Raw genomic sequence first — 27,376 nt, 5'->3', positions numbered from 1 at the left:
GGGTGCTGAAGTTTCTGTGAGGCTGCACGAGTGGAGGAATTGCGTTGTCGACATGATGTTCTTTTGCCAGTGCCTGTTTGCCGGGTATGCTGCATTGCGGAGTGGGTGTTGTTTGCCCCTTCGGCACTACTGGGGCCCTGCACTGCAGCAGCGGGGGGAGACTGTGTCAGCTCCCACCAGCCCGGGGCCTCATCTGAGAAGCGAATCGTCCAGACAGCAGCTGGCTCCTGAAGGTGCAACATCCGCTGCTTGGGGGACCGGCTGCGTCAGGCCCTGCCCTGCAGGTCACCTTCCCCGTGGGGTCACGGAGCCCCGCACTGCTCCCCGCTACTGGCGGGCTCAGCTCCAGCTCTTGCATGCGACGCCCTACGAAGAGGGCAGGAGCTGCTTGTTTCCCCTGGGGCAGCCCCCGCTCAGGGCTGGCCATGCTGGCAGGGCGGCATGGGCAGGCAGGCTGTCCTGTAGACACACAGCTCCGTTCTCCAGGGCCTGGGCACTACAGTCCCCCGTTTGTAAATGGCAGGATTAGACGTCAATTGTTTGCAAATTATCTCACACAGGCTGCAGCCCCGGGGACCCGCCACAGAATCCGCTTCTTCCAGGATTCCCTAGCACTGTGGCCTGCTAACCCTATGGGGGGGTGTCACGGAGTGGGGGGAGTCCAGGCCCTGCACCCCTCTTCCTGGGATCCACTGAGACTCTCAGCCAGCCAGTAAAACAGGTTTATTGGACAACAGGAACACAGTCCAAACCAGAGCTTGTGGGTACCCCCAGGACCCCTCAGTCAAGTCCTTCTGGGGGAGCAGGGAGCTTAGACCCCAGCCCTGGGGTTCCCTGTGTTCCTCCACCCAGCCCCAAACTGAAACTAAACCCCCCCAGCAGGCTCCCTCCTGCAGCCTCTGTTCACGTTCCTGGCAGAGGTGTTACCTCCCCCTCCCCCTCCTGGCTCAGGTGACAGGCTCTCAGGTCTCCCCTCCCCAGGGCACATCCACCCCCCTCCCTGCTGCGTCACATCGTCACAGGGGGCGCGGGGGGCTCTGGCCTGCTCGCTGGCCTACGTGACCGTTGCACAGCCCCTCAGGCAGCCTGGGTTTGGGGTGCAGACACACCCGGAGCGTCACAGTTACACACAAGGTGGACAGATTGTTTGGCGGAAGTAAACACCTATCAAGGGAGCTTTCGCGGTGCCTTGGCCCATTCGTGCCTCTCCCCGCCCAGGCCAACGAGGGCATGAGTGGGGTTCCGCTTGTGTCTTTCTTAAACCCATGAGTTTTAGTGTCCAGCAAAGTGGGGAACTGACGCTTCCAGGCTCTGCTCCTGCAGGTTCTGGGCAGGCTCCTCGGAGGAGCAGGACCGAGAGGTCAGAGGGATCATTTGGGGAAGTGCTTGCCCCCAGGCCATGGGGGGCTCTTATCTTTTATCATTTTCCTGTGAGTGCCTTCGAAACCCCAGTGACTGTCTGAGCTCAGAGGTGGCGCTGGGGTGCTGCGTGCCCGGGGTGAGGTGCCCACATGCTGTGTGCTGGGGGGGTTGATCAATGCATCAGTGGAGACGTGGCTGCAGGTTTTGCACCTGTTCTGGCAGGGCCTGGTGCTGCGCCCAGTCAGTGCGTCCTGGCTTGTGGCGAGGTGGCTTCTAGGATGAGCCTGGGGGCTGTCTGCAGGCCGGAGGAGGGGGCTGGGAAAGATTTCTTTCCGGATTGGGTCCTTATTGCATATGGCTTGTAATTGTTCAACGACACCCGGCATGGGCTCCCTTGGCAGGCAGCAGGGCACAACTAAGGGGGTGCGGCCACCAAGCTTGGATTTCTTCCCTGTATTAAAGCAGGTTCTTGCTGCCCCCTTCCATGATGTGATCTGATGTGGGGATGGGGGAGGGAAATCCTTTTGGTGAGGGCAGCTTTCACTGTAAGTCACCCACTTAGACAGACAGACGGGCAGAAAGAAAGAGGGCTCGGCAGACATCCTTAAAGCCTGTCCAAACCCTGGGCTCCCCCTCCCCCGCCGGTGCCCCTCACTCCCGACCCCCCCGCTCTGCCGGTGCCCCTCACTCTCGACCCACAGCCCCTGCTAGCCCCAGCCCTGCCCCCCAGCCCCCCAGCCCTGCCTCACTGCCACCCCCCCCAGCCCTGCCGGTGCCCCTCACTCCCGACCCACAGCCCCCTGCTAGCCCAGCCTTGCCCCCCCAGCTCTGCCGGTGCCCCTCACTCCCGCCCCCCTGCCCTCCCCAGCTCTGCCGGTACCCCTCACTCCCGACCCACAGCCCCCTGCTAGCCCCAGCCCTGCCCCCCAGCCCCCCAGCCCTGCCTCACTCCCGACCCACAGCCCCCTGCTAGCCCAGCCTTGCCCCCCCCAGCCCTGCCGGTGCCCCTCACTCCCGCCCCTCTCGCCCACCGCCCCGGGGCCCTCCACATGCCTCAGCCCCCCTCGTTTCTCCCCCCGTGGCTCCGGCTCGGGGCAGGTTGAAGCCCACGTGGCCCGTGACTAATCCCGGCGCGGGGGGGCCCGGCCCGGCAGCAGCTGGTGCCGCGGCACGTGACTGGAGCTGCCCGGGCCCCCCCGCAGCGCCGGAGCCAGGAGCCAGGAGCCAGGTGAGGGGCGGGAGCCGGGAGCCCCGAGCCCCGGGGCCACGGTGATGGGCGGGGCGGGGCCTCGCTGCGGAGCCGCAGGAGCGGAGGCCCCAGGTGAGGGGAGGCGGCCCCGGGGGGGCTTTGTGCTGCCCCCCCCTGAGGGGGCCGCGCCGGGCGGACGGGGGGTTCTGGGGCGGGAAGGGGGGGTGTGGGAGTTGCATGGGGAGGGACGGGGGGGTTCTGGGGCGGGAAGGGGGGGTGTGGGAGTCGCATGGGGAGGGACGGGGGGTTCTGGGGCGGGAAGGGGGGGTGTGGGAGTCGCACTGGGGAGGGATGGGAGATGCAGGGGCTGAGGGGATGGGGGGGTTATGGGGCAGGGAGGGGGGGTTCTGGGGCGGGAAGGGGGGGTGTGGGAGTTGCATGGGGAGGGACGGGGGGATTCTGGGGCGGGAAGGGGGGGTGTGGGAGTTGCATGGGGAGGGACGGGGGGGTTCTGGGGCGGGAAGGGGGGGTGTGGGAGTCGCATGGGGAGGGACGGGGGGATTCTGGGGCGGGAAGGGGGAGTGTGGGAGTTGCATGGGGAGGGACGGGGGGTTCTGGGGCGGGAAGGGGGGGTGTGGGAGTCGCACTGGGGAGGGACGGGGGGTTCTGGGGCGGGAAGGGGGGGTGTGGGAGTTGCATGGGGAGGGACGGGGGGGTTCTGGGGCGGGAAGGGGGTGTGTGGGAGTTGCATGGGGAGGGACGGGGGGTTCTGGGGCGGGAAGGGGGGGCGTGGGAGTTGCATGGGGAGGGACGGGGGGGTTCTGGGGCGGGAAGGGGGGGTGTGGGAGTCGCACTGGGGAGGGATGGGAGATGCAGGGGCTGAGGGGATGGGGGGGTTATGGGGCAGGGAGGGGGGGTTCTGGGGCGGGAAGGGGGGGTGTGGGAGTTGCATGGGGAGGGACGGGGGGATTCTGGGGCGGGAAGGGGGGGTGTGGGAGTTGCATGGGGAGGGACGGGGGGTTCTGGGGCGGGAAGGGGGTGTGTGGGAGTTGCATGGGGAGGGACGGGGGTTCTGGGGCGGGAAGGGGGGGGTGTGGGAGTTGCATGGGGAGGGACGGGGGGGTTCTGGAGCGGGAAGGGGGGTGTGGGAGTTGCATGGGGAGGGACGGGGGGGTTCTGGGGCGGGAAGGGGGGTGTGGGAGTTGCGCTGGGGAGGGATGGGAGATGCAGGGGCTGAGGGGATGGGGGGGGTTATGGGGCAGGGAGGGGGGATGTGGGGGTCTGGCACCTTCTCCTGGTGAGGTCGTACAGCATCCTAGCCCCTGGGGACAGCACAGTGCTGACTTAGCCCAGCCACGCTGTTCGTGAACGCTGAGCTAATGCCTGGGTGTGCTCCCCGCACGCCTGGGCACACCCTGCACGCTACCCGCCCAGCAGCCCCTCACTGCCCTGCCTGGGCACATTCTGGCCAGCTGGGGCCTTGGGTGCACACCAGGCCCAGGGCGGCTGGAGAGAGGCAGAAAAGAGAGTCAGAGAAAAGTGGGGCTGGAAGGGACCTGGAAAGGTCGTCAAGTGCAGCCCCCACACTGGGGCAGCACCAAGTAACCCCGGACCATCCCTGGCGGGGGTTTGTCCAACCCGTGCTCAAAACCCTCCAGTGACAGGGATCCCACAGCCTCCCCTGGAAGCCTATTGCAGAGCTTAGCTCCCCTCAGAGGGAAAAAGGGTTTCCGAATATCTACCCGAGATCTCCCTGGCTGCAGATTGAGCCCATCACTTCGTGTCCTGCCTTCCGTGGACATGGAGAACAATTGATCCCCGGCCTCTTCAGAACAGCCCTTAACAGACGTGAAGACTGTTCTCCGGTCCCCCTCAGTCCTTATCTCTCCAGGTTGACAGGTCCTGGTTTTAAACCTTTCCTCACAGGGCGGTTTTCTAAACTTTTCATCATTTGTGTTGCTCTGCCCTGGATTCTCTCCAGTTTGTCTGCATCTGCCCTACAGTGTGGCCCCCAGACCTGGACACGAACCCCCACTGAGGCCTCGCCAGTGCCAAGCAGAGCTGGACAATCACCTCCCGTGTCTGACCCGCTCCAGCTAATGCCCCAGAATGACACCAGCCCTTCTCCCAGCTGCAGCTGGAGGCTGATGTGCAGTGCAGGACCCCCAGGCGGGGAGCCAAGAAGGGCAGCACAAGCACTCACTAGCTATACACCTCACCTCAGAGCTTCCAGGCCAGCCCCGCCATAAGCTGGGGCCTTGCTTATGGATCCCAGGCGGGAATTCCCCGGTGTCCGAGCTGGCAGCCACTGCTCTCTTCGCATCTTTGCTGGCTGCCTATCCTTTTGCTCTGAGATGTGGGGCGAACGGCCCTGCTGGGCTGGGCTCCATGGCTACGGGGTCAGTAGCACCAAAGCCAAGCTGCTGATGGCAGCATTTGCCTGACCTAAGACCTGCCATGCCCACCAGAGGCAGCCTGGGCCCAGCTGGAAACAGGCCAGGGAGAGGAGGGGCGTGGGGCATCCCTGGCCAGCCTTGCCCGGCGGCTGGGCAGCAGGAGCTGGGGCGTGGCATGTGCGTGCGTGAGGGCAGTGTCTCTCCATGTTGCAGGGCAGGGACTCTGCGCCCAGCCATGGGGCAGCCAGGACCTCCGGTGTGGGTGATGTGTGGGGCAGGGAGGGGGAACCCATCACTCCAATGGGGGCTCACGCTGCCCAGGACATGTCAGAGGGCAGGGGAGAAGAGCCTGGCTTGGCTGGAGACTCTGTCATTCAGCAACAGGTCTGGGTGTTCATCCCACGGCAGAGCTCAGCCCTGGCCCTTTGGGGGCAGCCCAGGCCCCACAGGAGGTCGAGGGCAGAGGCAGGGTCAGCAGTGCCCAGTGCTTCAGCCATGGTGCTGGTCCCCCCTGCCCGGGCACCCCCAGACGCTGCACTGCCCCAAGATACCCATGAGAGAGGCCAGACCTGGTCAGACGCAAGGTCCCTCCAGCCCAGTGTCCTGTCCCCCGACAGTGGCCAATGCCAGGTGCCTCAGAGGGAGTGAACAGATCAGGGAATCATCCAGTGTCATCCACTGTCGCCCATTCCCAGCTCCTGGCAAACAGAGGCTAGGGACGCCCTCCCTGCCCATGTCAGGCCAGGCCCTGCACTGCCCGGCACAGGCCCTGGGCAGGAGGTGCCTGGGGCTGGAGTTCAGGAGGCCCCAGGCCTGTGCTCAGCCTGCTAGCCCTGTGGCGGGGAAGGGTTAACAGCTGTTTCCAATCAGGCGTGCTGGGCTCCATTAGCTGTGCCTGAGCATCCCCATCACCGGGCTGCTGCTGGAGCTGGAGGAAGCTGCCAAGGTGAACTTGGCCCTGGGATGTCTGGGGAGAGGGGCCGGGGCCTCGGGCTGGCCCGTCCCTGCCCTCCCGGGGCCTCGGGCTGGCCCGTCCCTGCCCAGGGGCTGTGGCGTCTCGAGGCGGCCAGCTGCAACTCCCGTGCCCCTGCGTGGCGGCCCCAGGGCTAGCTGTCTCTTCCAGCCGGCTGCGGGGGGGCCTGCGCAGGGCACTGCTGCGGGGAAGTGCACAACAGGGTGGTGGCTGTGCATGGTGCCCAGCGGGACCCTCCCCCAGGAGGGCTGATCCCCTCCCCTAGTGGTCCCACGGCCCCCACCTGCGCGTGCCGGCTCTGCAGCAGTGGGTGCTGTGGGGACTGCAGTGGGAGCTGGGGCCTTGAGCCCAGCCCTGCAGTAGGGGCTGCTAACAGGGTTCCTCCGGTGGGGAGGGGAACCTTGGGGAAGGAACAACAGGCCTGAGCATCCCCTTCTTGAGGGCCGTGGGCAGACCTCCTTCTCAAGAGGCTGCCTGGTCTAGCTGGGGAGGCTGGGGCCCGGAGCTTTGGCAGGCAATCCAGCAGCTGGGGTCCTCGCAGCATCCAGAAGAGCCCATGTTGGGGGCACATGCAACCTGGGGGTGCTCCTGCATGTGTGCACGGCTCCTGGCTCTGCCTCCGTTGCAGACACCCCCACGCTGGCTGCAAGGCCCGACCCGTGCCCGAGGGCGGAGGGCTGCCTGGGCTGGCTGCTCTGTCGCGGCCGGCTCGCCCTGAGGCTGCCTTTCGCTTTCCCTTGCAGAGTGAAGAGCGAGGAGTTTGCCATGGCGGCTGCAGCGCACCTCCTCGCCTGGAGCCTGCTCCTGGTGCCGGCACTGCTCCCAGTCTCGCCCCTGCCCCAGCCGTTCAGCAGCGAGCGCCGCACCAGGCCGCAGGCTGCAGGAGCCTCCCTGGGCCCCGGCTGGGCACAGGAGCTGGCTGGGTGGCCCCTTCTGGGCAGCCCCTCCCAAGAGGCTCTCTGGACCCACCAGGCTCTGCCAGCCCTCTCCCCATTGGCGCTGGCTGCCCCTAGGGGGAGCTTGGTCTTCAGTGGGGCTGGGGAGCCGGACGATGAGCTGTCGCAAGGCTCCAGCCCTGGCCACTCTGCAGCCACCAGCCACAACTCGGGCACCCCCCCTGCCCCAGCAGAAAGCTCTGTTCTCCCACCCCCTGCGTGGCCCCTGCTCCTGGGGGCTGAGGACTCTTGGCAGATGCTGGAGGTACCCCCGGCTCTGGGACCTGCTGGCACTGAGGGGGCCGGGGGCCCTGGCCCAGCCACTGCCGCGTTCCAGGGACACACTGGGCTTGGCTCGGGGAGCTGGCCCCTCACACCCGCACCTGGCTCCGGGGCTCTGCTGTCCCCTGGTTGGGCTCTGAGAACCGGAGGCAGCCCGGGAGCCTTGGCTTTCGAGAGCAGAGAACTGCCCTCAGGCTCGGAGCCCAGGAGCCAGCATCCAGCTTCGCCCAGCCCAGCCAGTCCTCCCGGGGTAGGGAGCGGCCCAGGCCCTGCTGGGCAGGACAGTCCGGGCACACCCAGGCCAATGGTGTCCACCGTCGCCTTGGTGGCCAGGCCGGGCTCCATGGCAGGAGCCAGCAGTGCCAAGTGGCGGCAGGTGGCAGATGCGGGCCCTGGGGGAGCGGGTCAGGAGGGCTGGCCTGTGAGCTGGGCTCCAGGGAAGGGGCAGCCTGTGCCTAGGGCCAATGTCCCCCGGGAGCCCTGGGAACCGCTGGAGCATGCCTGGGGAAAGGGCCAGGCTTCCTACATGCAGGGTTACTCCCACTCTCAGCGCAGGGGCAGCACCCTCCCTCCCTGGGGCGATGCCCAGGGGCTGCCCCCGCACCCCACCGGCAGGGACGGCCAGCCTCAGCCAGAGGGGCGGTGGGTCCCTGGAGCCAGCCTGGCTGCCATGCCCGCTGCTACCTCCCAGCTGCAGCAGATGGCTGGAGCAGGGGGCTCCGTGGCCGGTAGGTGGCCTGGTCTTGCTCCCGCTGTGCTCAGCGCTGGCCAACTGGAGCTTGGGGACAGGGCCTGGGAGCTCCCGCCAGGCCTGGCTCCAGTGCACGGCCGCCTGACAGAGCCGGCTCCCCCGGCACAAGGGAGCCCCGCCTGGAGGCTCACCCCAGCCTGGGCAGAGGGGGCCATGCTGGAAACCAGAGCCCCGGCCTGGACAGAGGGGCTCTCGGCTCATCAGAGAAGCACTCGGCGGGCACTGCCCGGATCCGCGACCCAGGCACCGCACCTCCCCGGGAAAGCTGCTCCTGGTGCAGAACAGGGACTGGAGCACCCCCGCACCAGGCCCGCCCTCTACACCAGCCTGGAAACGTCGCCCGCCCCAACGTCTCCTCGCCCAGGTATGTGTGACCAGCCCTGGGCTCCCTGTGGCTGGTGGGGGCTGCTCCCAGGGGTCCCCTCTCATCCCTCCTTTGGAGCCACGGGTACCTCCCCATGTTCCCACAAGCCTTCTGTCACCCCCTGGCCGGGGGCCTTGCCCTTTGCCAAAGGCACCGGGACGCCCCTTCTGCTGTCCCGCCCCATTGCCGTGGGCGAGCGAGGCTGTGTCTGCACGGCCCCGGGGGCAGCAGCTGCAGCCACCTGAGGCCCCCGGGCCCTTGGTTCTGTTTCAGGGGCTGCAGCAGAGGAGGAGATTGGGGCCCCGCAGCGAGTCCGGGGAGCTGTGGACCCAAGGGCCCCCGTGAACAACACCTCCACGGCCACCTCTGCCCCCAGCCCGCTGCCTCCGGGGACCACGCACTCAGGTGATGGGGGATCCCGCCCCTGTGACTCAGCCAGCCCTTTTCTCCCACCCCCATGGGCAGCTGGGCCCAGGGGTGCCCCTGGCAGGGCCTGGGCACTGGGGGCTCAGAGATGGTCCCAGTGGGTCCCAGCCGGCCCAATCCTACCCAGCCCTGTGGAGACTGAGTGCCAAGTTTAGAGGCGCTCCTGTGGGGGGCTGCTGGGACCTGCCTTGCAAGGTGCCCGTGGGAATGTCTAGGTGCTCCCCACCTGGCACCTCTGGGGTGGGGCGGGGCAAGCCCTGTGTCACGGAGTGGGGGGAGTCCAGGCCCTGCACCCCTCTTCCTGGGATTCACTGAGACTCTCAGCCAGCCAGTAAAACAGAAGGTTTATTGGACAACAGGAACACAGTCCAAAACAGAGCTTGTGGGTACAACCAGGACCCCTCAGTCAAGTCCTTCTGGGGGAGCAGGGAGCTTAGACCCCAGCCCTGGGATTCCCTGTGTTCCTCCACCCAGCCCCAAACTGAAACTGAACAACCCCCCCCCAGCAGGCCCCCTCCTGCAGCCTGTCTTCACATTCCCCGGCAGAGGTGTTACCTCCCCCTCCCCCTCCTGGCTCAGGTGACAGGCTCTCAGGTCTCCCCTCCCCAGGGCACATTCCCAGGTCAACACTCCCCCCTCCCTGCTGAGTCACATCCTCACATCTCTCCCCCCTTCGAGACTGAACTGAGCGGGGTCACGCTGACCAGCGACCTGGGGAAGTTCGGGGCCCCCTCTCCGGGACAGCGCATCCGCTATCAGGTTGGCCCTTCCCTTCACGTGGACCACGTCCATGTCGTAATCCTGCAGGAGCAGGCTCCATCTCAGGAGTTTGGCGTTGGCTCCTTTCATCTGGTGCAGCCAGGTCAGGGGAGAGTGGTCGGTGTAGACGGTGAAGTGCCGCCCGAAGAGATAGGGTTCTAGTTTCTTGAGGGCCCACACCATGGCCAGGCACTCCTTCTCGATGGCCGCGTAGTGTTGCTCCCGGGGTAGCAACTTCTTGCTCAGGTACACGATGGGGTGTCTCTCCCCCTTTTCATCCTCCTGCATTAACACCGCCCCCAGTCCCGTGTTGGAGGCGTCGGTGAACACCACAAAGGGCTTGTCAAAGTCTGGGTTTGCCAGAACTGGGCCACTGACCAGAGCCTCCTTCAGCGCCCGGAAAGCCTCCTGGCACTGCTCGGTCCAGACCACCTTGTCTGGCTTCCCCTTCTTGCATAGCTCCGTGATGGGGGTGGCTATGGCGCTAAAGTGGGGCACAAATCTTCGGTAGTATCCTGCCATCCCAATAAAGGCTTGGACCTGCTTTTTGGTGTGGGGAGCGGGCCAGTCTCTGATCACCTCCACCTTGGCTGGTTCCGGCTTTAGGCGGCCGCTCCCCACCCGATGGCCCAGGTAAGATACTTCCGCCATCCCCACCTTGCACTTCTCCACTTTTACAGTCAGCCCAGCCCCCTGGAGTCTGTCCAGCACTTGTCTAACCTGGGACACGTGGTCCTCCCACGTCTGGCTAAAGACACAGATGTCATCAATATACGCCACGGCAAAACTCTCCATCCCCCTCAATAGCTGGTCCACCAGGCGCTGGAAGGTGGCCGACACTCCCTTGAGGCCGAAAGGCAGGGTCAGGAACTCATAGAGCCCCAGAGGGGTGATAAAGGCCGATTTCAGCCGGGCATCTGCATCCAGCGGCACTTGCCAGTAGCCTTTTGTAAGGTCCATGGTGGTAAGGTACCAAGCTCCTCCCAGCTTGTCTAGGAGCTCATCAGGCCTGGGCATGGGGTAGGCATCCCATACAGTGATGGCATTGAGCTTCCGATAGTCCACACAGAACCGGACTGACCCGTCCTTTTTGGGGACCAGCACCACCGGCGAGGCCCAAGGGCTGGCTGATAGCTGGATCACCCCCAAAGCCAGCATGTCCCGGACCTCTCTTTCCAGGTCCTGAGCAGTTTTCCCTGTGACTCGGAAGGGGGAGCATCTTATCGGCGGGTGTGACCCTGTCTGCACCCGGTGGACAGTCAGATTAGTGCGTCCAGGCTGGTTGGAAAACAGCTGTCGGTACGGATGCAGCACCTCCCTGACCTCAGCTTGCTGGGCAGGGGTTAGCTGATCCGAGAGGGGAATTGTTTCCAGGGGGAAACCAGCTCTGGTCCCAGGGAATAGATCTACTAAAGGGTCATCTCCCTGCTCTTCCCACTGTCCACACACGGCCAACACCACATTCCCCCTGGCATAATATGGCTTCATCATATTCACATGGTACACCCGGCGGTGGTGCGCCCGGTTTGACAGCTCCACCACATAGTTTACCTCATTGAGCTGCTTGACGACCTTGAAAGGGCCCTCCCAGGCGGCCTGTAGTTTGTTCTTTCTCATGGGGATGAGAACCATCACCGGATCCCCGGTGGCGTAGGCACGGGCCCGCGCCGTGCGGTCATACCAGACCTTCTGCTTCCTCTGGGCTCTGGCCAGATTCTCCCTGGCCAGGCCCATGAGTTCAGCCCGTCTCTCTCGGAAGATCAGGACATACTCCACCACTGACTCTCCGTCGGGAGTGGCCTTCCCCTCCCACTCGTCTCTCATCAGGTCCAGGGGGGCCCTCACCCTCCTTCCATATAGCAGTTCGAAAGGCGAAAATCCGGTCGACTCCTGGGGCACCTCCCTGTACGCGAACAGCAGGTGAGGTAAGTACTTGTCCCAGTCCTGCGGGTGCTGGTCCATAAGGGTTTTCAGCATCATCTTTAGCGTCCCATTGAACCTCTCCACCCGCCCATTGGACTGGGGGTGATAAGCTGAGGCCCAGTCGTGCCGGACCCCACATTTCTCCCACAAGCACCGGAGCAGGGCCGACATGAAGTGGGAGCCTTGGTCTGTCAAGACTTCCTTGGGGAACCCCACTCGGCTGAAAATGGTCAGGAGCGCATCGGCCACGGTGTCGGCTTCAATGGAAGCTAAGGGCACTGCCTCGGGGTAGCGGGTGGCAAAATCTACCACCACCAGAATGTATTTCTTCCCCGACCGGGTCGTCTTGCTGAGAGGCCCCACGATGTCCATGGCCACCTTCTGGAAAGGCTCCTCTATGATGGGCAAAGGTCTCAAAGCCACTTTCCCCTTGTCCCGGTCCTTCCCCACCCTCTGACAAGGGTCACAGGATCGGCAATACTGCCGGACCGTGGTAAAGACCCCGGGCCAGTAAAAGTTCTGTAGCAACCTCTGCCGGGTGCGCCGGATTCCCTGGTGCCCTGCGAGGGGGATGTCATGGGCCAGGTACAGGAGCCTGCGGCGATACTTCTGGGGGACCACCAGCTGCCTCCTGATCCCACAGGACTCTACTTCCCTTGTGGGAGCCCATTCTCGGTACAGGAACCCCTTCTCCCACAGGAACCTCTCCTGGCAGCCTCTCCTCATGGTCCGTCCCACACTGAGGTCGGCCAGGTCCCTGAGCTTCCGCAAGGAGGGATCTTTCCTCAACTCGGCCTGGAACTCAGCGGCTGGGGAAGGGATGGGGCCCGGTTCCCCCTCAGTGGCCAGGTCTGAGGCCTCCGCCTCTCTGAGCCGTGCCCCTCGGTGCTCCCTCCCCACCAGGGTAGGGTCCTGCGCCTCCGGTGTGATACCCTCCCCAAGGTCAGGGCGCAGTGCCCCTCGCCAGGTCTGGCTACGGGTCACAACCAGGGCGGTCTGGGGGTTGCTTGGCCAGTCCTCTAGGTCTCCCCCCATCAAAACCTCAGTGGGCAAATGGTGGTGCACCCCCACATCCTTGGGGCCCTCGGCCCCCCATTTCAGGTGTACCCTTGCCATGGGCACCTTGAATGGGGTCCCGCCCACCCCTGTCAGGGTCAGGTAGGTGTTGGGCACCACCCGATCTGGGGCCACCACCTCAGGCCGGGCCAGCGTCACCTCCGCGCCCGTATCCCAGTATCCATTGACCTTCCTCCCATCCACCTCCAGGGGAACAAGGCACTCTCTCCGGAGGGACAGCCCCGCGCCCACCCTGTAAACTGAGCACCCTGAGTCCAGAGCCTCCAGCCCTCTGGTGGAGCTGGCCTGGGGTACTCTTCCCTCCGGGGCAGGTGATAAACTGGTAGGCCCCCTTTCCTGGGTCGTCTGCCCCTCGTCCAGCTGGGTCCCTACCCAGTTAACCCTGGGTAGGTTGGGTCTGCTCAGTCTGTCCCTGAGCCCGGGGCACTGGGACCGTACGTGGCCTCTCTGGCCACAGTGATAGCAGCTCAGGTCACGTTGGTCCCCTCGAGCGGGTCGGAGGGGCCCAACGCCAGGCGTTCCCCTTGGGAGGGGGTTCTCCCTATTTCCCCGCTGGGAGGCCCCCTGGTGACCCTCTCTCTGCATTGGGGGGGGCCTGTTCTTTTGGGACTCCTCCCGGCTACCCCCTGACCGACTGTTCACAAACTCGTCGGCCAGCTGCCCTGCGTGCTGGGGGTTCTCGAGCTTTTTGTCCACCAGCCACAGCCTCAGGTCGGAAGGGCACTGATCATACAGTTGCTCCAGTACGATTAGGTCAAGCAGGTCCTCTTTAGCTCGGGCCCCAGCTGTCCACTTGCGGGCATACCCCTGCATCCGGTTGACCAGTTGTAGGTAGGTGACCTCAGGCGTTTTACGCTGACTCCGGAACCTTCTCCGGTACATCTCGGGGGTCAGCCCAAACTCACGGAGCAGGGCCTGTTTGAACAGTTCATAGTCCCCTGCCTCCGGCCCTGTCATTCGGCTGTACACCTCCACGGCTTTGGGGTCCAGTAAGGGGGTGAGGAACTGGAGCCTGTCTGCAGGGTCAACCCTGTGCAGCTCACAGGCATTCTCAAAGGCCGTCAGGAAGCTATCCATGTCCTCCCCCTCCTTCCGCTGGGCCAGGAAGCACTTGTCCCCCCGCACTCACCGCAGCCGCAGCCGGGGCCCCACTGCTCCTCAGCCTGGCCAGCTCCAGTTCATGCTGTCTTTGTTTCTCCTTCTCCTGACGCTCCCTCTCCTTCTCCTCCTGCTCATGTTGACGTTGTTTCTCCTTCTCCTCCTGCTCATGTTGACGTTGTTTCTCCTCATGTTGACGCTGTTTTTCATGATCCTCCGGCTCCCTCATTTTCATCTCCCTCTCCCATTCCAGCCGCCTCCGCTCCAGGGATGGGGAGCTCCGCTGGGAGGATCCCCTGCTGGGTGCCGGGGTCAGGGTGCCCTCGGTATTCGCCAGGCTTCCCCCAACCCCTCCCCCAGGCCTAGGTAGGAAGGGTCTCGGGATGTCCTCGGCAGCAGTCGGACCCCTCCCAGCCCGGTCAGGCCCCAGGGCCCACGCTGCGTCTGCCGGGCGGCTTCCCTCCGGGACAGGGATCGGGTCATCCAAGCGATCCCTCTCCTCCAACTGGGCAATCAGCTGTTCCTTGGTGGACCTCCCGATGCGCAGCCCCCTCTGCCTGCACAGCTCCACCAGGTCGCTCTTCAGGCGTTTAGCGTACATCTCCCTGCTGGCCACTCGCAGGCCGGGCAGCTTCCCACGGTTTCCAGGAAAAGCCCCTCGTGTGCCGGTCCTTCTTGAGGTCACCGACTCTTTGCCAGGGTCGAGCTGCAGACTCCTCCGCCCCTGGGACCGCTCGCTGCAATCCCCCGGGGGACCCTGTTACTGCAAAAGTCTTTCTCTCTGGTCACACATTCCCAGGGGTTAACCGCCCCCCGAAACCGTCTCTCTCTGAATCTTCAGCACGCCTGGTCCCCGTCAATTCCCCTTCCTTTTACTGCTCCCCAGTCACTTACTGCAGGAAGCGCCGTTCACGGGGTGCAGTAAATCCCACCGCTGCCACCAGTTGTCACGGAGTGTGGGGGAGTCCAGGCCCTGCACCCCTCTTCCTGGGATTCACTGAGACTCTCAGCCAGCCAGTAAAACAGAAGGTTTATTGGATAACAGGAACACAGTCCAAAAACAGAGCTTGTGGGTACAACCAGGACCCCTCAGTCAAGTCCTTCTGGGGGAGCAGGGAGCTTAGACCCCAGCCCTGGGGTTCCCTGTGTTCCTCTCCCCAGCCCCAAACTGAAAACTAAACCCACCCAGCAGGTTCCCTGCTGCAGCCTCTGTTCACATTCCTGGGCAGAGGTGTTACCCCCCCCCCCAGCCCCCTCCTGGCTCAGGTGACAGGCTCTCAGGTCTCCCCTCCCCAGGGCCCATTCCCAGGTCAACACTCCCCCCTCCCTGCTGAGTCACATCCTCACACCCTGGCAGCCTGAACACCGCAGAGCAGAGGGGCTCGTCAGAGGCCTGGCCCAGACAGGAGCTGTAGGGCCGGCTGGGCTTTGGCCCCCAGCCAGGCAGTCTGGGTGCTCCCCCCACAGGCAGTTAGGCCACAGCATGGCTGGAGCCTGGGGGTCACAGGGGGCACTGACGCCGTCAGAGGCACCAGGCTGGTCCCTAATGGGATTGGGGGGGGCAGGGAGCGGCTATATCTGGCTGGGGCTCAGTGACAACTTCCACCAGGGCTGTGACCAGTGATGGCGCCTAATCCCCTCCCCCCCACGGGGATCAGCACTGGCTCCCGCCTGCGCGCCCAGCCCCCCATCTGGTTGGGCTTCCCATGGACCCTGATCCTGCCTGGGACAAACCTTCGTTCCTGGGGCCTGCAGCCCCTACCGTTCCTGGGGGGTGGCCCTGAGTGCAGGCCTGGCCCAGCACTCTCTGCATGCCTGGCCCTGGACCCAGTTCTCCCATCTCTGTGATGGGAGCAGCCCTTTCCTGCTGCCCCCAAGATCCACGGGCGGGAGGTGCCCTGCATCAGGGCTGCCTGCAAGAGCCCTGTGGGGGCAGGACCAGGCCTTGGCCAGGTGCTGGGAACAGAAGCAGGTGGAAGCAAATGCGAGGCAGGGCTGGGGACAGGCTGGGTTGGAGCCAGCTCTGCTGAGTGGGAGCTGGAGCTGGCAGCGCCGGGACCTGGGCCAGAGCCAGGGAGCAGGGCCCTGAGGCCCCTGCAGGCCCCGCCTCGCGCAGAGCATGGGTGCAGTGCGGGGGTCTGGCACTTGGGCTGCATGCCCAGAGGCCGGGATGGGGGTGGGGGGACGGGACGTGAATGGTCCAGCCCCAGAGGATTCCCCCCAATGCGAGACAGGGCTTGGCCCAAAGCCCGCAGGGAGCTGGTGGGGGAGCGGAGCTGGGATCCCTGCTGGTGGTGGGCTCGGCCCTGCTGGGAGCAGGGACATCCTGTCGCATCCATGGGCAGCAGGCGACTGGCCCAAGGGCACCTGGGGCTGAACTCGGCAGGGAGAGAAGGACAGAGTCCCTCTCCCTCTCTGCCCCCAGCAGGCCAATCTGGGGGGGCACTTGACCCCGCATGTCCCCCCTTAGTGTCACACATCTGCTGATGCCCCTCACTCCCGACCCACAGCCCCTGCTAGCCCAGCCCTGGGGTCTCTACTCCCTGCCAGCGCCCCTCCATCTGCATTCCCGTGCTGGGGTGCAACAAGGTGATGGTGGGCCTTGAACAGATGGAGGCAGGCTGCTGGGGTTTGGGGCCTTTAAATGGGTCAGCAGCTGGTCTGTGCCAGGGCAGGGGCTGCCCCCCGCCCCAGCACTCAGGTATCTCCCACTGCAGCCCCATGCCCATTGCTGCTCCTGCTGGTGCCCAGCCCCAGTGGGAGGGCTGAAGGGCCATAGCAGGCAGCCCACAGGGGACAGGGTGAGGGGTTCAGGCTGCTGGATGGGGAACCCCGGCACCAGCTGATTGGAAGCTGCTGCAGGATGCAAGTTGCTATGGCAATGTGGATGCAAGGAATGGGGCTTGGATGCAGCGAGCCCTGGCCTGCTCCTGTATCCGCTGGCAGCGCCGTGTAGAACGGGCACGGAGACCCGGGGGTGGGGTTGGGTAAAGGGTCCAGGGGCCCCTCGGCCGGGAGAGGGCTAGTGGGGAGGAGCCCAGCTGTGGGACGTTCTGCAGGGAGGTGGCACACGCAGGCCCGCTGACGATGTGCTCCTTGCTGTTTGCAGATGGGACCCGACCTCCTGGCCATGGCAGCACCACGGCCCCTGTGCCCACCTCACCCCAGCCCCCAGCCACTCCCCGGCGGGGCCTGATCAGAGTCACCACCCAGCGAGCTCTCCAGCGCCCCCCTCCGCCCGAGCCTGGGCCCAGCCTAGCGCCTGCCTCCAGCCCGCCCTGTCCCCAGGCCAGCGGGGCCTGCAGCCTCCTGCCGCGCAACCAGACGCTGCTGCGCTGGGCCGACCTGCAGCACACGCTCGGCTTCGCCTGGGAGCTGCACCTCTATGGCACTGGCTCCCTCTTCCTGCTGCTCAGCCTGGCCTGCCTGGCCAGCCTCGTCGTCTCGCCCGTCCTGGGCCCGCCCCAGCTGCCCTACACCCTGGGGGCCAACGCCCTGCTGCTGGCCGTCGGCCTGCTCCGCGCCACCTTCCTCCTCGCCGACCCCTACGGCGCCAGGGCCCGGCTGCCCGCCCCGGCCGTGCGGCTGCTCTACCATGCACCCTTCCCGCTGCTGCTCGGCGCCTTCGCCCTGCTGCTGCCCCCCCGGCAGAGCCTGCCCCTGCTGGCCCCGCTGGCCGCGCTCCAGAGCGCCGGGCTGCTGGGCGCCGACCTGCTCTCGCCCCTGCTGAGCCCCGCCCTGGGCATGGGGCTGCACCTGTTCTCCTGCGCCCTCGGCACCGCCCTCCTGCTGGCCAGCCTGGCTGCGTCTTGGCGGCTGCGGCCCCACCGGCCGGCCGCGGCCCCGCGGGTGTCGTGTGGCTGCGAGGGCCCCCAGGAGCTGCCTGGGCAGGGTGGAGCCCTCCAGGGGCTAGGCCCCTGCCCGCGGGTGCTGCTGGGGTGCAGCGCTCTGGGGCTGCTGTGCTGCGGGTTCCAGGCCTACGGGGCCCTGTGGCTGGGGGGGGTGCTGGGCCCGCCGGGGGAGTTCTCCTGGCCCTGGTGGTTCGTGCAGTCCTGGTTCCGGACCTGCGAGCTGCTGCTGGCCTTTGCCCTGTGCCGCGCGGCCTCGCACCCCTTCTGCCAGCGCCGCGGCTCCGCGGACCACGCCTGCTGGGCCAAGCTCGGCCGCTACTTCTGCCCCCACCGCCAGGCAGGGGCGCCCGAGTGCCCCGACGACGGCTGCCACTGGGCCAGCAGCGCGCAGGGGCGGGCGGCCAACGGCGACATCCGCGAGAGCCTGATCCGCAGCCCGCCCGAGCAGGTGCCCCTGCGGGCGCTGAAGGACAGCAACGAGGCTGGGGCGGCGGGGGCCTGCTCGGCTGGGGGCTCCCCCTCCTCGCTGTGCCGGCCCGGCCTCGGCGCCGCGCACGGGGGGCACGCCTGCTCCGAGAGGGCGTCGGCCCTGTCCCTGGGGGCGCTGGAATTCCGCCCGCCCTCGCCCATCAGCCTGAGCCGCAGCATCGACGAGGCCCTCTTCAAGGAGCACCTGGTGCGCGACAGCGTCTTCCTGCGCGCCAGCCTGCAGGGCCCCGGGCGCCTGGCACGCCGGGACTCCTGCTCCTCGCTGCGCAGCGGCTCTGCCCTGACGCCCCTGGCCGAGCCCCGGCTGCCCGCCGAGGCCTGGCCGCGCCGCAGCTCGCTCAGCGACCTGCCCTCCCAGAGCGCCAGCCTGCCCCCGAGCCAGGGCCCGCCCAGCAAGCCCCCCACCGAGGGCGCCATCTCGGGCAGCTCCCTCGACAGCTTCTCCGGGGGCTCCCTGAAGATCAGCTGGAACCCCTGGCGGCATGGCCTCTCCTCGCTGGAGAGCTTGCCCCGGGAGGAGACGCCCAGCCGGGCCCCGCTGCTCCCCGAGGAGGCCCCTGGGCCCGGCACCCCAGGCGGGGCCGGAGACTCTGAGTGCGAAGCCAGGGAGAGGTTCCTGGCGCTCAGCAAGCAGGTGGATTCCCGCAGTCTGTCGAGTGACACCATTGAGCTGTGAGGGGCCGGGCCAGGGCAGCCCCTCAGCACAGCGCCTCGGACTGCGGCTGGAGCCCTGCCAGGGAGCAATGCCAGGGGGAGCCCACGACAGGCAGGCCCCCGCATGGCCCTGCCCTGCCTAGTGCCAACCCCCCAGCCCGTCAGTGATTTTTACGTAGCTCTGGTTTCCCAGCTCAGGTTTTGCACCTTGGTCCAGGCTGCACGGGGGAGCTGGGCTAGCCCAGGACGAACCAACTCAGCGGGAGCAGGACGTGCTTTGCCAGCGCACGATGCAGAGCCAGGCCCAGGGGCAGCCCTGGCTCTGGCTGAGCGACGGCCTGGGCCAAGGCCAGGGAGGAGCCTCCCGCCCAGCAGGCCCGGAGGAGCATCACACCAGGGCTGCTGCAGCATGAGGGGGACAGGTGGCCTTAGCCCTGCTGTGCCCATGGGTCCCCCTTGGCTGAGCCCCCGCTAGGCCAGACCCTAGGGAGCGGCTCCAGGGTGAGGCTGCCCCATGGACCAGCACTGCAGCAGGAGCCACCAGCCCTGACCCTAAGGAGGCAGCCCCCAGCTGGCCCTCTCGGTGCATGCCAAAGGGGGGGGGTCTGACCACTGCGGGGGGGAGGGGGCTGTTGCTGTGGGTCTGTTTGTGCCAAAGAAAGAAATAAACATCCTCACAGGCCCCCGGCAGTGCTGGAGCGATTCTTCCCAGGAGCAGGGCCAGCGGTCCGGGCTAGGGGTAGCCTGTGCCCCACCCCAGGGACAGGGGCCAAACGCCTTGGGGCAGGGGCGTCCCCATGGGCCGTAACCTGCAATGGGCCGTGGGGTTGTGGGGGGGGGGGGGAGGACAAGCCCTGCCACTGCCTGGAGAGCTGAAGGAAAGGCCCTGCACTATGGCCCAAGCCAGGGTGCCCTGAGGCCTGGCTTGTGATCCCCCCCCCCCCAAGCCCAAGCCCCCATTCCAACTGCCGCACAAGCCGTTTGCCCCAGGGCGCAGCAGGGAGCGAGCGTCTCCAGGCCTGGGGCCATGGTGGGGCATCTGGTACTGGGGCATCCCCTGCTGCCCTGAAGCTGGTGGGGGGCAGTTGCCCGGGGCCCCATGGCTCTTCTGTCACCTGGACCCAGCACACACAGGGCTTGAACCCTCAGCTGGCCAGGCTAGTGCATAATCCATCCCCAGGAGCTCCCAGACACATGGGGGCCCTGGCTGCACACAAGCCCCCCCCAGTTGCTGGCACCCAGCAGGAGGCAGGCTCCTAACCCCCCCCCCCGCCCCCAAACCAGGGCTGCCAAGGCACTGACCTGCCAGGGAAGGGGGTGGGCACTAGTGCGGGGGGGAATAGTCTTGGATGCTGCCCCACCCACGGGGCTTGCTCACCCCCCCCCCCAGTGGCCAGCCCCATCCAGTAGCCCCACACATGCTGAGCTGCCCCAGACCAGGTGCCTGTAAAACCAGGAGCCCCTATGGGCTGGGGGAGGGGGGAGGGGTCTCTGGGGGCAGGGTGAGGCTGTGCTTTTGGGGGGGGCAGTCTCTGGGGGCAGGGCAGGGCTGTGTCTCTGCGGGGGACCTTTCTGGGTTTGCTAGGCCCAGGGAGACCCATCACAGGGCCACTCAGCTGTGTGCCACCCAAAACATCTTTTGCCCTGGAGCACCAGCTCCCCCGCAGCCTGGCTCTGACTGCCCCCCCACCCACAGCACCCCAGGGCCTCCTCTTTGCTCCCCCCCCTAGGGTGCAGGGGAGCTGCACCCCACTCTGCCATGCCTGGACCCCAGGCTGCAGCCCCCCCTCCCCGAGCCCAAGGACCACAGCGCCCAGGCGGGCATGAACACATTTATTTTCCCGAGGCAGACAGACAAACAGCCATGCCAGAGCCAGACAATGCAGCAGCCCTGGGCATGGACGAGGTTGGGGCCTGCTGGCCTGTGCCACCCCCACTGACAGCACAAGGAAGGGGTGGGACAGAGTGAGGATTGGGGGGAAGCAGCTGGGCCTGGAGAGCACCCCCCTGCAGTGGAGTTGGGGCTCTCAGTTCAGAAAGAAACCAAGCTGGGGGGGAGAAGGGGGCCCAATTCTGACTTGAGGGGGGAAGCTCCTCGAAGACCCAGGGCTGCCATGACCAGCCACCCCCCACCCGCACCCCACTGCCCCTTGTTTTCCATCCCCCATCACTGCACTGCTGGCCTCCCCAAGCCCCAGCCCAGTGACCCCATAAGCTCTGTTAAACAGGCTCCTCCTATGCACCCCACCAGGCTTCAGGTCAGGGCTGAGGGCAGGGCCCAGCCCCAGCCCGAGCCCGCACTCCGCAGGCCCAAGCCTTCTCTTTGTCAAAGCACAGGTGGATCCCTGCCTGGTGCAGATGCCTCAAGCCAGTGCTTGTTGCCTTTGGCTGGCAGGGTGCCCACCCCAAACATGCAAACACTTCCTCTCCACCCCAGAGCAGCATGCCTGTGCCCCAGCAGCAGGCGTGAGGCAGGGCCTGTTCTTGGTTATACACCCCCCTGACTGGTACAAATGTCATCAGTTAGCTCTTACCATTAACCCAGAAAAACTAATCACCATTTTTTAAATTGTGATTAATCACACTATTAAACCATAGAATACCAACTGAAATTTATTAAATATATTTGGATGTTTTTCTACATTTTCAAATATATTGATTTCTATTACCATGAATTGAATACCACCGTTACCCACCCTTGAAGCACGAAGGAACATATGAATCTTTAGTGCATCTGGCACATAAATATCTTGCACCACCGGAGAATACACTGCTCACTTTAATTACAAATATTCACATGGTAAAAATGATAAACAAAAGAAAGTATTTTTCAATTCACCTCATACAAGTACTGTAGTGTAATCTGTATCATGAAAGTTGAACTTCCAATGTAGAATTATGTACAAAAAGTGCATTCAAAAATAAACATGTAAAACTTTAGAGCCTACAAGTCCACTCAGTCCTACTTCTTGTTCAGCCAATCGCTCAAACAAGTTTATCTCCTGCAAATGTAAACAATGCTGCCCGCTTCTTGTTTACATTGTCACCTGAAAGTGAGAACAGGTGTTTGCATGAGACTCTTGTAGCTAGTGTTGCAAGGTATTTAGATGCCAGATATTTATATGCCCCTTCAGGGTTCAGCCACCATTCCAGAAGACATGCTTCCATGCTGATGACACTCATTTAAAAAAAAAAAGAAGTTCATTAAATTTGAGACTGAACTCCTTGGGGGAGAACGGCACATCTCCTGCTGTTTTACCCGCGTTCTGCCGTATAGTTCATGTTCTAGCAATCTCGGATGATGACTCAGCACATGTTCGTTTTAAGAACACTTTCACAGCAGATTTGACAAAACGTAAAGAAGGTACCAATGTGAGATTTCTAAAAATAACTACAGCACTCGACCTACGGGTTAAGACTCTGAAGTGCCTTCCAAAATCTGAGAGGGACAAGGTGTGGAGCATACTTTCAGAAGTCTTAAAAGAGCAACACTCCAAAATGTGAAAACTACAGAACCCAAACCACCTAAAAAGAACATCAACCTTCTGCTGGTGGCATCTGACTCAGATGATGAAAATGAACATGCATCGGTCCACACTGCTTTGGATCGTTATCAAGCAGAACCCGTCATCAGCATGGACACGTCCTCTGGAATGGTGGCTGAAGCATGAAGGGACATAGGAATCTTTAGTGTATTTGGCAAATATCTTGCGATGACAGCTACAACAGTGCCATGCAAACACCTGTTCTCACCTTCAGGTGACCTCCTGCAAATGTAAACAAACTTGTTTGCTTGAGCGATTGGCTGAACAAGAAGTAGGACTGAGTGGACTTGTAGGCTCTAAAGTTTTACATTGTTTTATTTTTGAATGCATTTTTTGTACATAATTCTACATTTCTAAGTTCAACTTTCATGATAAAGAGATTGCACAATGGTTCTTGTGTTAGGTGAACTGAAAATAACACGGCTGATACTCTGAAACCTATTTCTTTTGTCTTTTTACAGTGCAAATATTTGTAATCAAATATAAAGTGAGCACTGCACACTTTGTATTCTGTATTAAAATTGAAATATATTTGAAAATGTAGAAAACATCCAAAAATATTTTAATAAATGATATTCTATTAACAGAGTGATTAATTTTTTTTAATTGCTTGACAGCTCTAGTGCTAATGGATCTAGGCTGCAGGGAGTGTATTCATACTAACCCCCTTCACCCCTCCGGTGCCTGGCCCTTCAGTGCTGGAGGGTGGAGAGGGCACAGGCATGCCCAGGGCCCTGAGCAGCACCAGAGTGAAGTGCTGGGCCAGGCCTTGCAGATCGGGGCACCCATCTCAAACTGTTGCTCCTGGGGCAATCACTGTGGGCTAGGCCGCAGCCAGCTGGCCCCACTCCCCAAACCCCACCCAGCTCCCACAGGACCTGGGGGCAGTCTGGTGAGCAGGCCCCATGGCTGGTATTAAACCTGCTTTTCTAGGGTCGGGGTCCCACCTGGCACTCAGCCAAGACCAGCCCTCACTTTCTCCAGTACTGGCTGGGGGTCATGAGGCCACATGTGCAGGGCCAGGGCAGAGCACTCTTTAAAAGCCCCCCTCCCCTGGGGCAGGTGCCCGCCCTTCCCAGACTCCAGGAGTGGCCACTACATCCGGTCCTGCCCCGTGGGCCCCAGGCACTGCCAGATGGTGAGCTCCTGGCACTGCTCTGCTGCCCCCAGAGAGAGCAGAGCCCCAGGGGTCAGGGGCCTTGTGCTGAACAGGCCCAGTGCTGCTGTTTTCAGCTAGCCCGGAGCCAGCTCCTAGCCTTGCTGGATGCTCAGCTCCACCGCGACTTGGCCCTGCCCACAGGCTCCCGTCCTTGAGCAGGGACCCCGCTCCTGTATCCCACCCCCAACGGGGCAGGGCAGGCTCCAGCCAGGGATACAGAAAACCAAGGTCAGTTCCTCTGCCTGGGCCTCTGTCTCCTCAGTGCCCACGGGGGCACCTCCCTGCATTGCTGGGCCTGTAATTATGTTTTACACGGCAAGGTGCTCCACCACCACGGTGACAGGTCCCCAGACCGAGGCTCATGCCAAAGGGACCACCTGGACAGATACTGAGGCAGGAGCCTCTGTTCAGCTGATTCAGCCACATGGTGAGCAGGATCTCGGTCCCCTGCTGTGTCCAACCCAGGGACACCCCCACACCGAACAAGGACAAGTTAGGAGGTCGCTGGGGAGGAGTATCACAGCCCGGCTCTTCCTCCACATAAGGACCCTTCATCCTCACCCCCTATGCAGCAGACATCAAGATCCTTGAGCAGAAGAGATGCTGCAGACTGAGATCACAGCTGTGCAAGGGAAGGCTCAGCAGCAGCTTGACATTCACCCCCCTTTGCCCAGGGCGCTGGCCATGCACAGCAGTAGGGCCTCCGGGAGAGAGCAACCCACAGCAGAGTCCAGCATGCTCCTCTCCACAGGTACACGCAGGCACACTTAACGCTCACCCTGCCAGGCCACATCCTCCTCCTCCTACCAGCGGGAAGTGCAGGCGCAATGTGACGGACAGCAGCGCTTCACCTGGGCAGGATCACGGTCCCACAATGCCCAGCTGATTTCAGTCAGTGGAGTCTGGCCTGATCCCCAGCAGCCCCAGGCTTTAAGCCTCCGTCTCATGCAGTGGTTCACACTCCAGTCAGTCCCCACAGCGACGACTCCTTCATGCCTTGAAGGGTCTGGGCAACCTCAAGATCCCCAGGACTAGGGACTCCAGCACCCAGGGCCAAAAAGATCTGCCCCTCAGCACCCCACTGTCCGCACAGATGGCAGCCTGTTTTCCAGAGCACCTACATTCACCCTCCTTCCTCAGCCAGGAGCAGGTCGGACATACAGAGCAAGGGCCTCCCGCCCGGCATTCGGCATCAGCTCGCCTACATCTCCCGGGCTTGCTCTGGAACCAGCCAACTGTCTGCTAGTTTGTTTCCAACAGGCTCTCCAGACACCGCCAGTCTCTGCCCCAAACACTCCCGCTCCCCACCTCTTCAAGGACTTTCTCAGACAGACAAGCAGCAGTCTCCAGACACCCCTGCCCCCCAGTAAAGTACCTGGAGACTTTGTGGGGCTGCGTTATATTCTGGAACCAAGCCAGCTAAGCTCAGCGCTGCCTCCACCGTCCTCACTGGAGATGCTCAAGGTTGGTTTGTGGCTCTGGCTATTCCCCCTGGGACCCAGTGCACCCATGGGGACCAGTTCTCAGCACAGCTCTGCCGGCACAAGCCAAAGCCTCTCCCGCCCTGAGGCAACAGGGCTGCTCACAACCACCAGCGTCAACTGGCTCAGCCGAGAGAAATCAGGAGCCCTCCAGAGACTCAGGGTCCAAGGCCAGAAGGGGCCATTCTATCACTTCCTGACTCCTGTCCAGCACAGGCCAGTCACCCCTGTGCTGGGCCCAGCAGCTTCCAGAGCTGGCCAACCCCTCCCATTCCTGGGGTCAGTCACGCGCCCGACTTCTGATTTGAATGTGTCTGGCCTCCATTCCCATCTGCTCCTCTCCAGGGCTGCAGGCAGATACCACTGCAGACTGCATAGCGCTGAGCAGGGGCCCCCCCAGGGAGACACCCACCCCACCACCTCCTGCAGGGCAAATCCCAAACCACACCAAGGACCTGCCTCAAACGACTGGGCCACAAGCCATCCTGGGCATATGCTGCACCTTCTGCCAGACTTCCCTGGGACCCCTTCCTGGCCGCTCAGATCCGTGTCCCAGCCCCCAAAGATCACATGGACCCTGACCTCGCAGCTCTGCCCTGGTGCAGCCACCTCCATTCCCCACGTCCAGCCCTGAGCAGAGCCTTCCACGGCCACACGGCAAGCTCCCCAAGCCCTCCGGGCACAAAGGCAGCCGTGCTGGCGCTCCAAGCCATCCACCACCACTTCATCACCGACGGTCCAGCTCCTCGCAGACAGCACCGCCGCAGTGCAGTCAACAGATGGGAGACGCCTGCCCGCCTCTTGGCCAGCAGCAGTGCTGAACCCCTAGGATAACCCAGCCACTCTCCATTGACCATTCATCAGCCTGGAAGACTCTCCGCAGCCAGCATGTGGTCAGCCTGAGAGGTCCCCGGAGGACTTGGTGTCAACCCCCCTCTACAGCTGGGGCTCTCCTGGGACTGCCCTGCTCGCCACTGACTGACACAAAACACCCCTATTGCACTCCAGGGCAGGCCCCCGCCGGGGATCCTGCCAGGCCCTTCTCTCATTCCTTCCCCCATCCCGGAGACACGAGATCAGGCAGGCTGCAGTCACAGGAACTCATAGAATATCAGGGTTGGAAGGGATCTCAGGAGGTCATCTAGTCCAATCCCCTGCCCAGAGCAGGACCAATCCCCAACTAAATCATCCCAGCCAGGGCTTTGTCAAGCCTGACCTTAAAAATATCTAAGGAAGGAGATTCCACCACCTCCCTAGGTAACGCATTCCAGTGTTTCACCACCCTCCTAGTGAAAAAGCTTTTCCTAATATCCAACCTAAATCTCCCTCACTGCAACTTGAGACCATTACTCCTTATCTCGTCATCTGCTATCACTGAGAATAGTCTAGATCCATCCTCTTTGGATCCACCTTTCAGGTAGTTAAAAGCAGCTATCAAATCCCCCCTCATTCTTCTCTTCCGCAGACTAAACAATCCCAGTTCCCTCAGCCTCTCCTCATAAGTCATGTGTTCCAGACCCCTAATCATCTTTGTTGCCCTCCGCTGGACATTTTCCAATTTTTCCACATCCTTCTTGTAGTGTGGGGCCCAAAACTGGACACAGTATTCCAGATGAGGCCTCACCAATGTCGAATAGAGGGGAACGATCACGTCCCTCAATCTGCTGGCAATGCCCCTACTCATACATCCCAAAATGTGTATAACTCACAGCCTGACTGTGCAACTCTTCATCCATCCACCAGGTCCCCTTCCCGCTCTCCCAAGACCCACAGCCGTGTTCTGCACCCAGAGCCCCAGGCTGCACCCGAGGGCTGGCTGAGCTCTGCCAGGAGCCTGCATGGGGAGCTCTGCACTGCCCCTGGCCGAGGCAGCTTGGACTGTCTCAACATGCCACCCCCACACACTCAGTGGGGATCCCACGGCAGGTCTCTGGGGCTGATGGGTCCCCGTTCCGGCCCCTGCTGCAGTGCTCTCTTCACATCTCCCTCAGCTGGCACGGGCCTGCCCTGCACCACGGGTGGAGATGTGGGCATGCTCCACGTCAATCGGCCAGCCACCCTCCCTGGTGTCTTTCCTAAAGCTCCAACCCCAGACAGCGTGAGAGGCAACGGGACCAAACCCGTCATGGCCACCCTGCCAAAGGCTGCCGGAGTGGCACCAGGCGGTATCAGCAGCCCGTGCACCCGGACAGCAGCCCCTGTTCCCCCAGTCGGCAGGCTGTTCTCTGCATGGGGAGCCCTGGCACACTGCCCATTGCTGTGCCAGACACCAGGCCCCCGACTGGGCAGATGACATCTTCAGACTGCCGCACTTGGTCTCCTGTGGCCTGCCTGCTGATTGGGCACCGCCAGCGGGAACCACCACCTGCCCTGCAGTCCCATGCGCTGGAGGGGGGGCACACAGGGCACAGCCCCAGCTACACGGCATGAAGCGTTTGCACCGCGAGTGGGACACACATGGACAGAACATCTCCAACGGGAAAGCGACTTTCTGAGAACCCTGGCACAGGCCTGGCCAGGGGGCGCCAGATCCTGCCCTGCATCACCCCACCCCCTGGGGCCACCCAGAGCCAGGAGCCTCCACCGGCTTCCCACCCCACCCTCAATCCTGGGGCCCCCTGTCCCTCAGGCCACTCAGAGCCAAAGACCCCCACCGGCTTCC

At 63.4% G+C, this 27,376-nt stretch overlaps 1 protein-coding gene across 2 annotated transcripts; it reads left to right on the top strand.

Annotated features, from left to right (window-relative positions):
- The first annotated feature begins 2,528 nt into the window (after nt 1–2,528).
- PRRT3 (proline rich transmembrane protein 3) lies at nt 2,529–19,151 on the top strand. Of its 2 annotated transcripts, none has more exons than XM_073350825.1 (4): nt 2,529–2,590; nt 6,664–8,252; nt 8,526–8,657; nt 16,645–19,151. In XM_073350825.1, exons 2-4 carry the CDS (start codon nt 6,686–6,688, stop codon nt 18,549–18,551), a joined length of 3,606 nt encoding a protein of 1,201 aa, XP_073206926.1. In that variant the 5' UTR covers nt 2,529–2,590; nt 6,664–6,685; the 3' UTR covers nt 18,552–19,151. The 2 variants fall into 2 exon arrangements, with proteins under 2 accessions (XP_073206926.1, XP_073206927.1); XM_073350826.1 differs by lacking the exon at nt 2,529–2,590 and adding an exon at nt 2,606–2,683.
- Nucleotides 19,152–27,376: the final 8,225 nt, after the last annotated feature.

Source organism: Lepidochelys kempii, chromosome 7, assembly GCF_965140265.1.
Source record: "Lepidochelys kempii isolate rLepKem1 chromosome 7, rLepKem1.hap2, whole genome shotgun sequence".
Taxonomy (NCBI): Eukaryota; Metazoa; Chordata; order Testudines; family Cheloniidae; genus Lepidochelys; species Lepidochelys kempii.
Note: the sequence above shows the minus strand (reverse complement) of the source record. Positions and strands in the feature narration are given on the sequence as shown.

What these genes read in the sequence shown, in the direction of transcription:
- PRRT3 (XM_073350825.1), top strand. Translation starts at nt 6,686, where the DNA reads ATGGCGGCTGCAGCGCACCTCCTCGCCTGGAGCCTGCTCCTGGTGCCG. An exon ending in CCCAACGTCTCCTCGCCCAG is followed by an intron (nt 8,253 to 8,525) that starts GTATGTGTGACC and finishes GTTCTGTTTCAG; the next exon opens with GGGCTGCAGCAGAGGAGGAG. An exon ending in TCCGGGGACCACGCACTCAG is followed by an intron (nt 8,658 to 16,644) that starts GTGATGGGGGAT and finishes TGCTGTTTGCAG; the next exon opens with ATGGGACCCGACCTCCTGGC.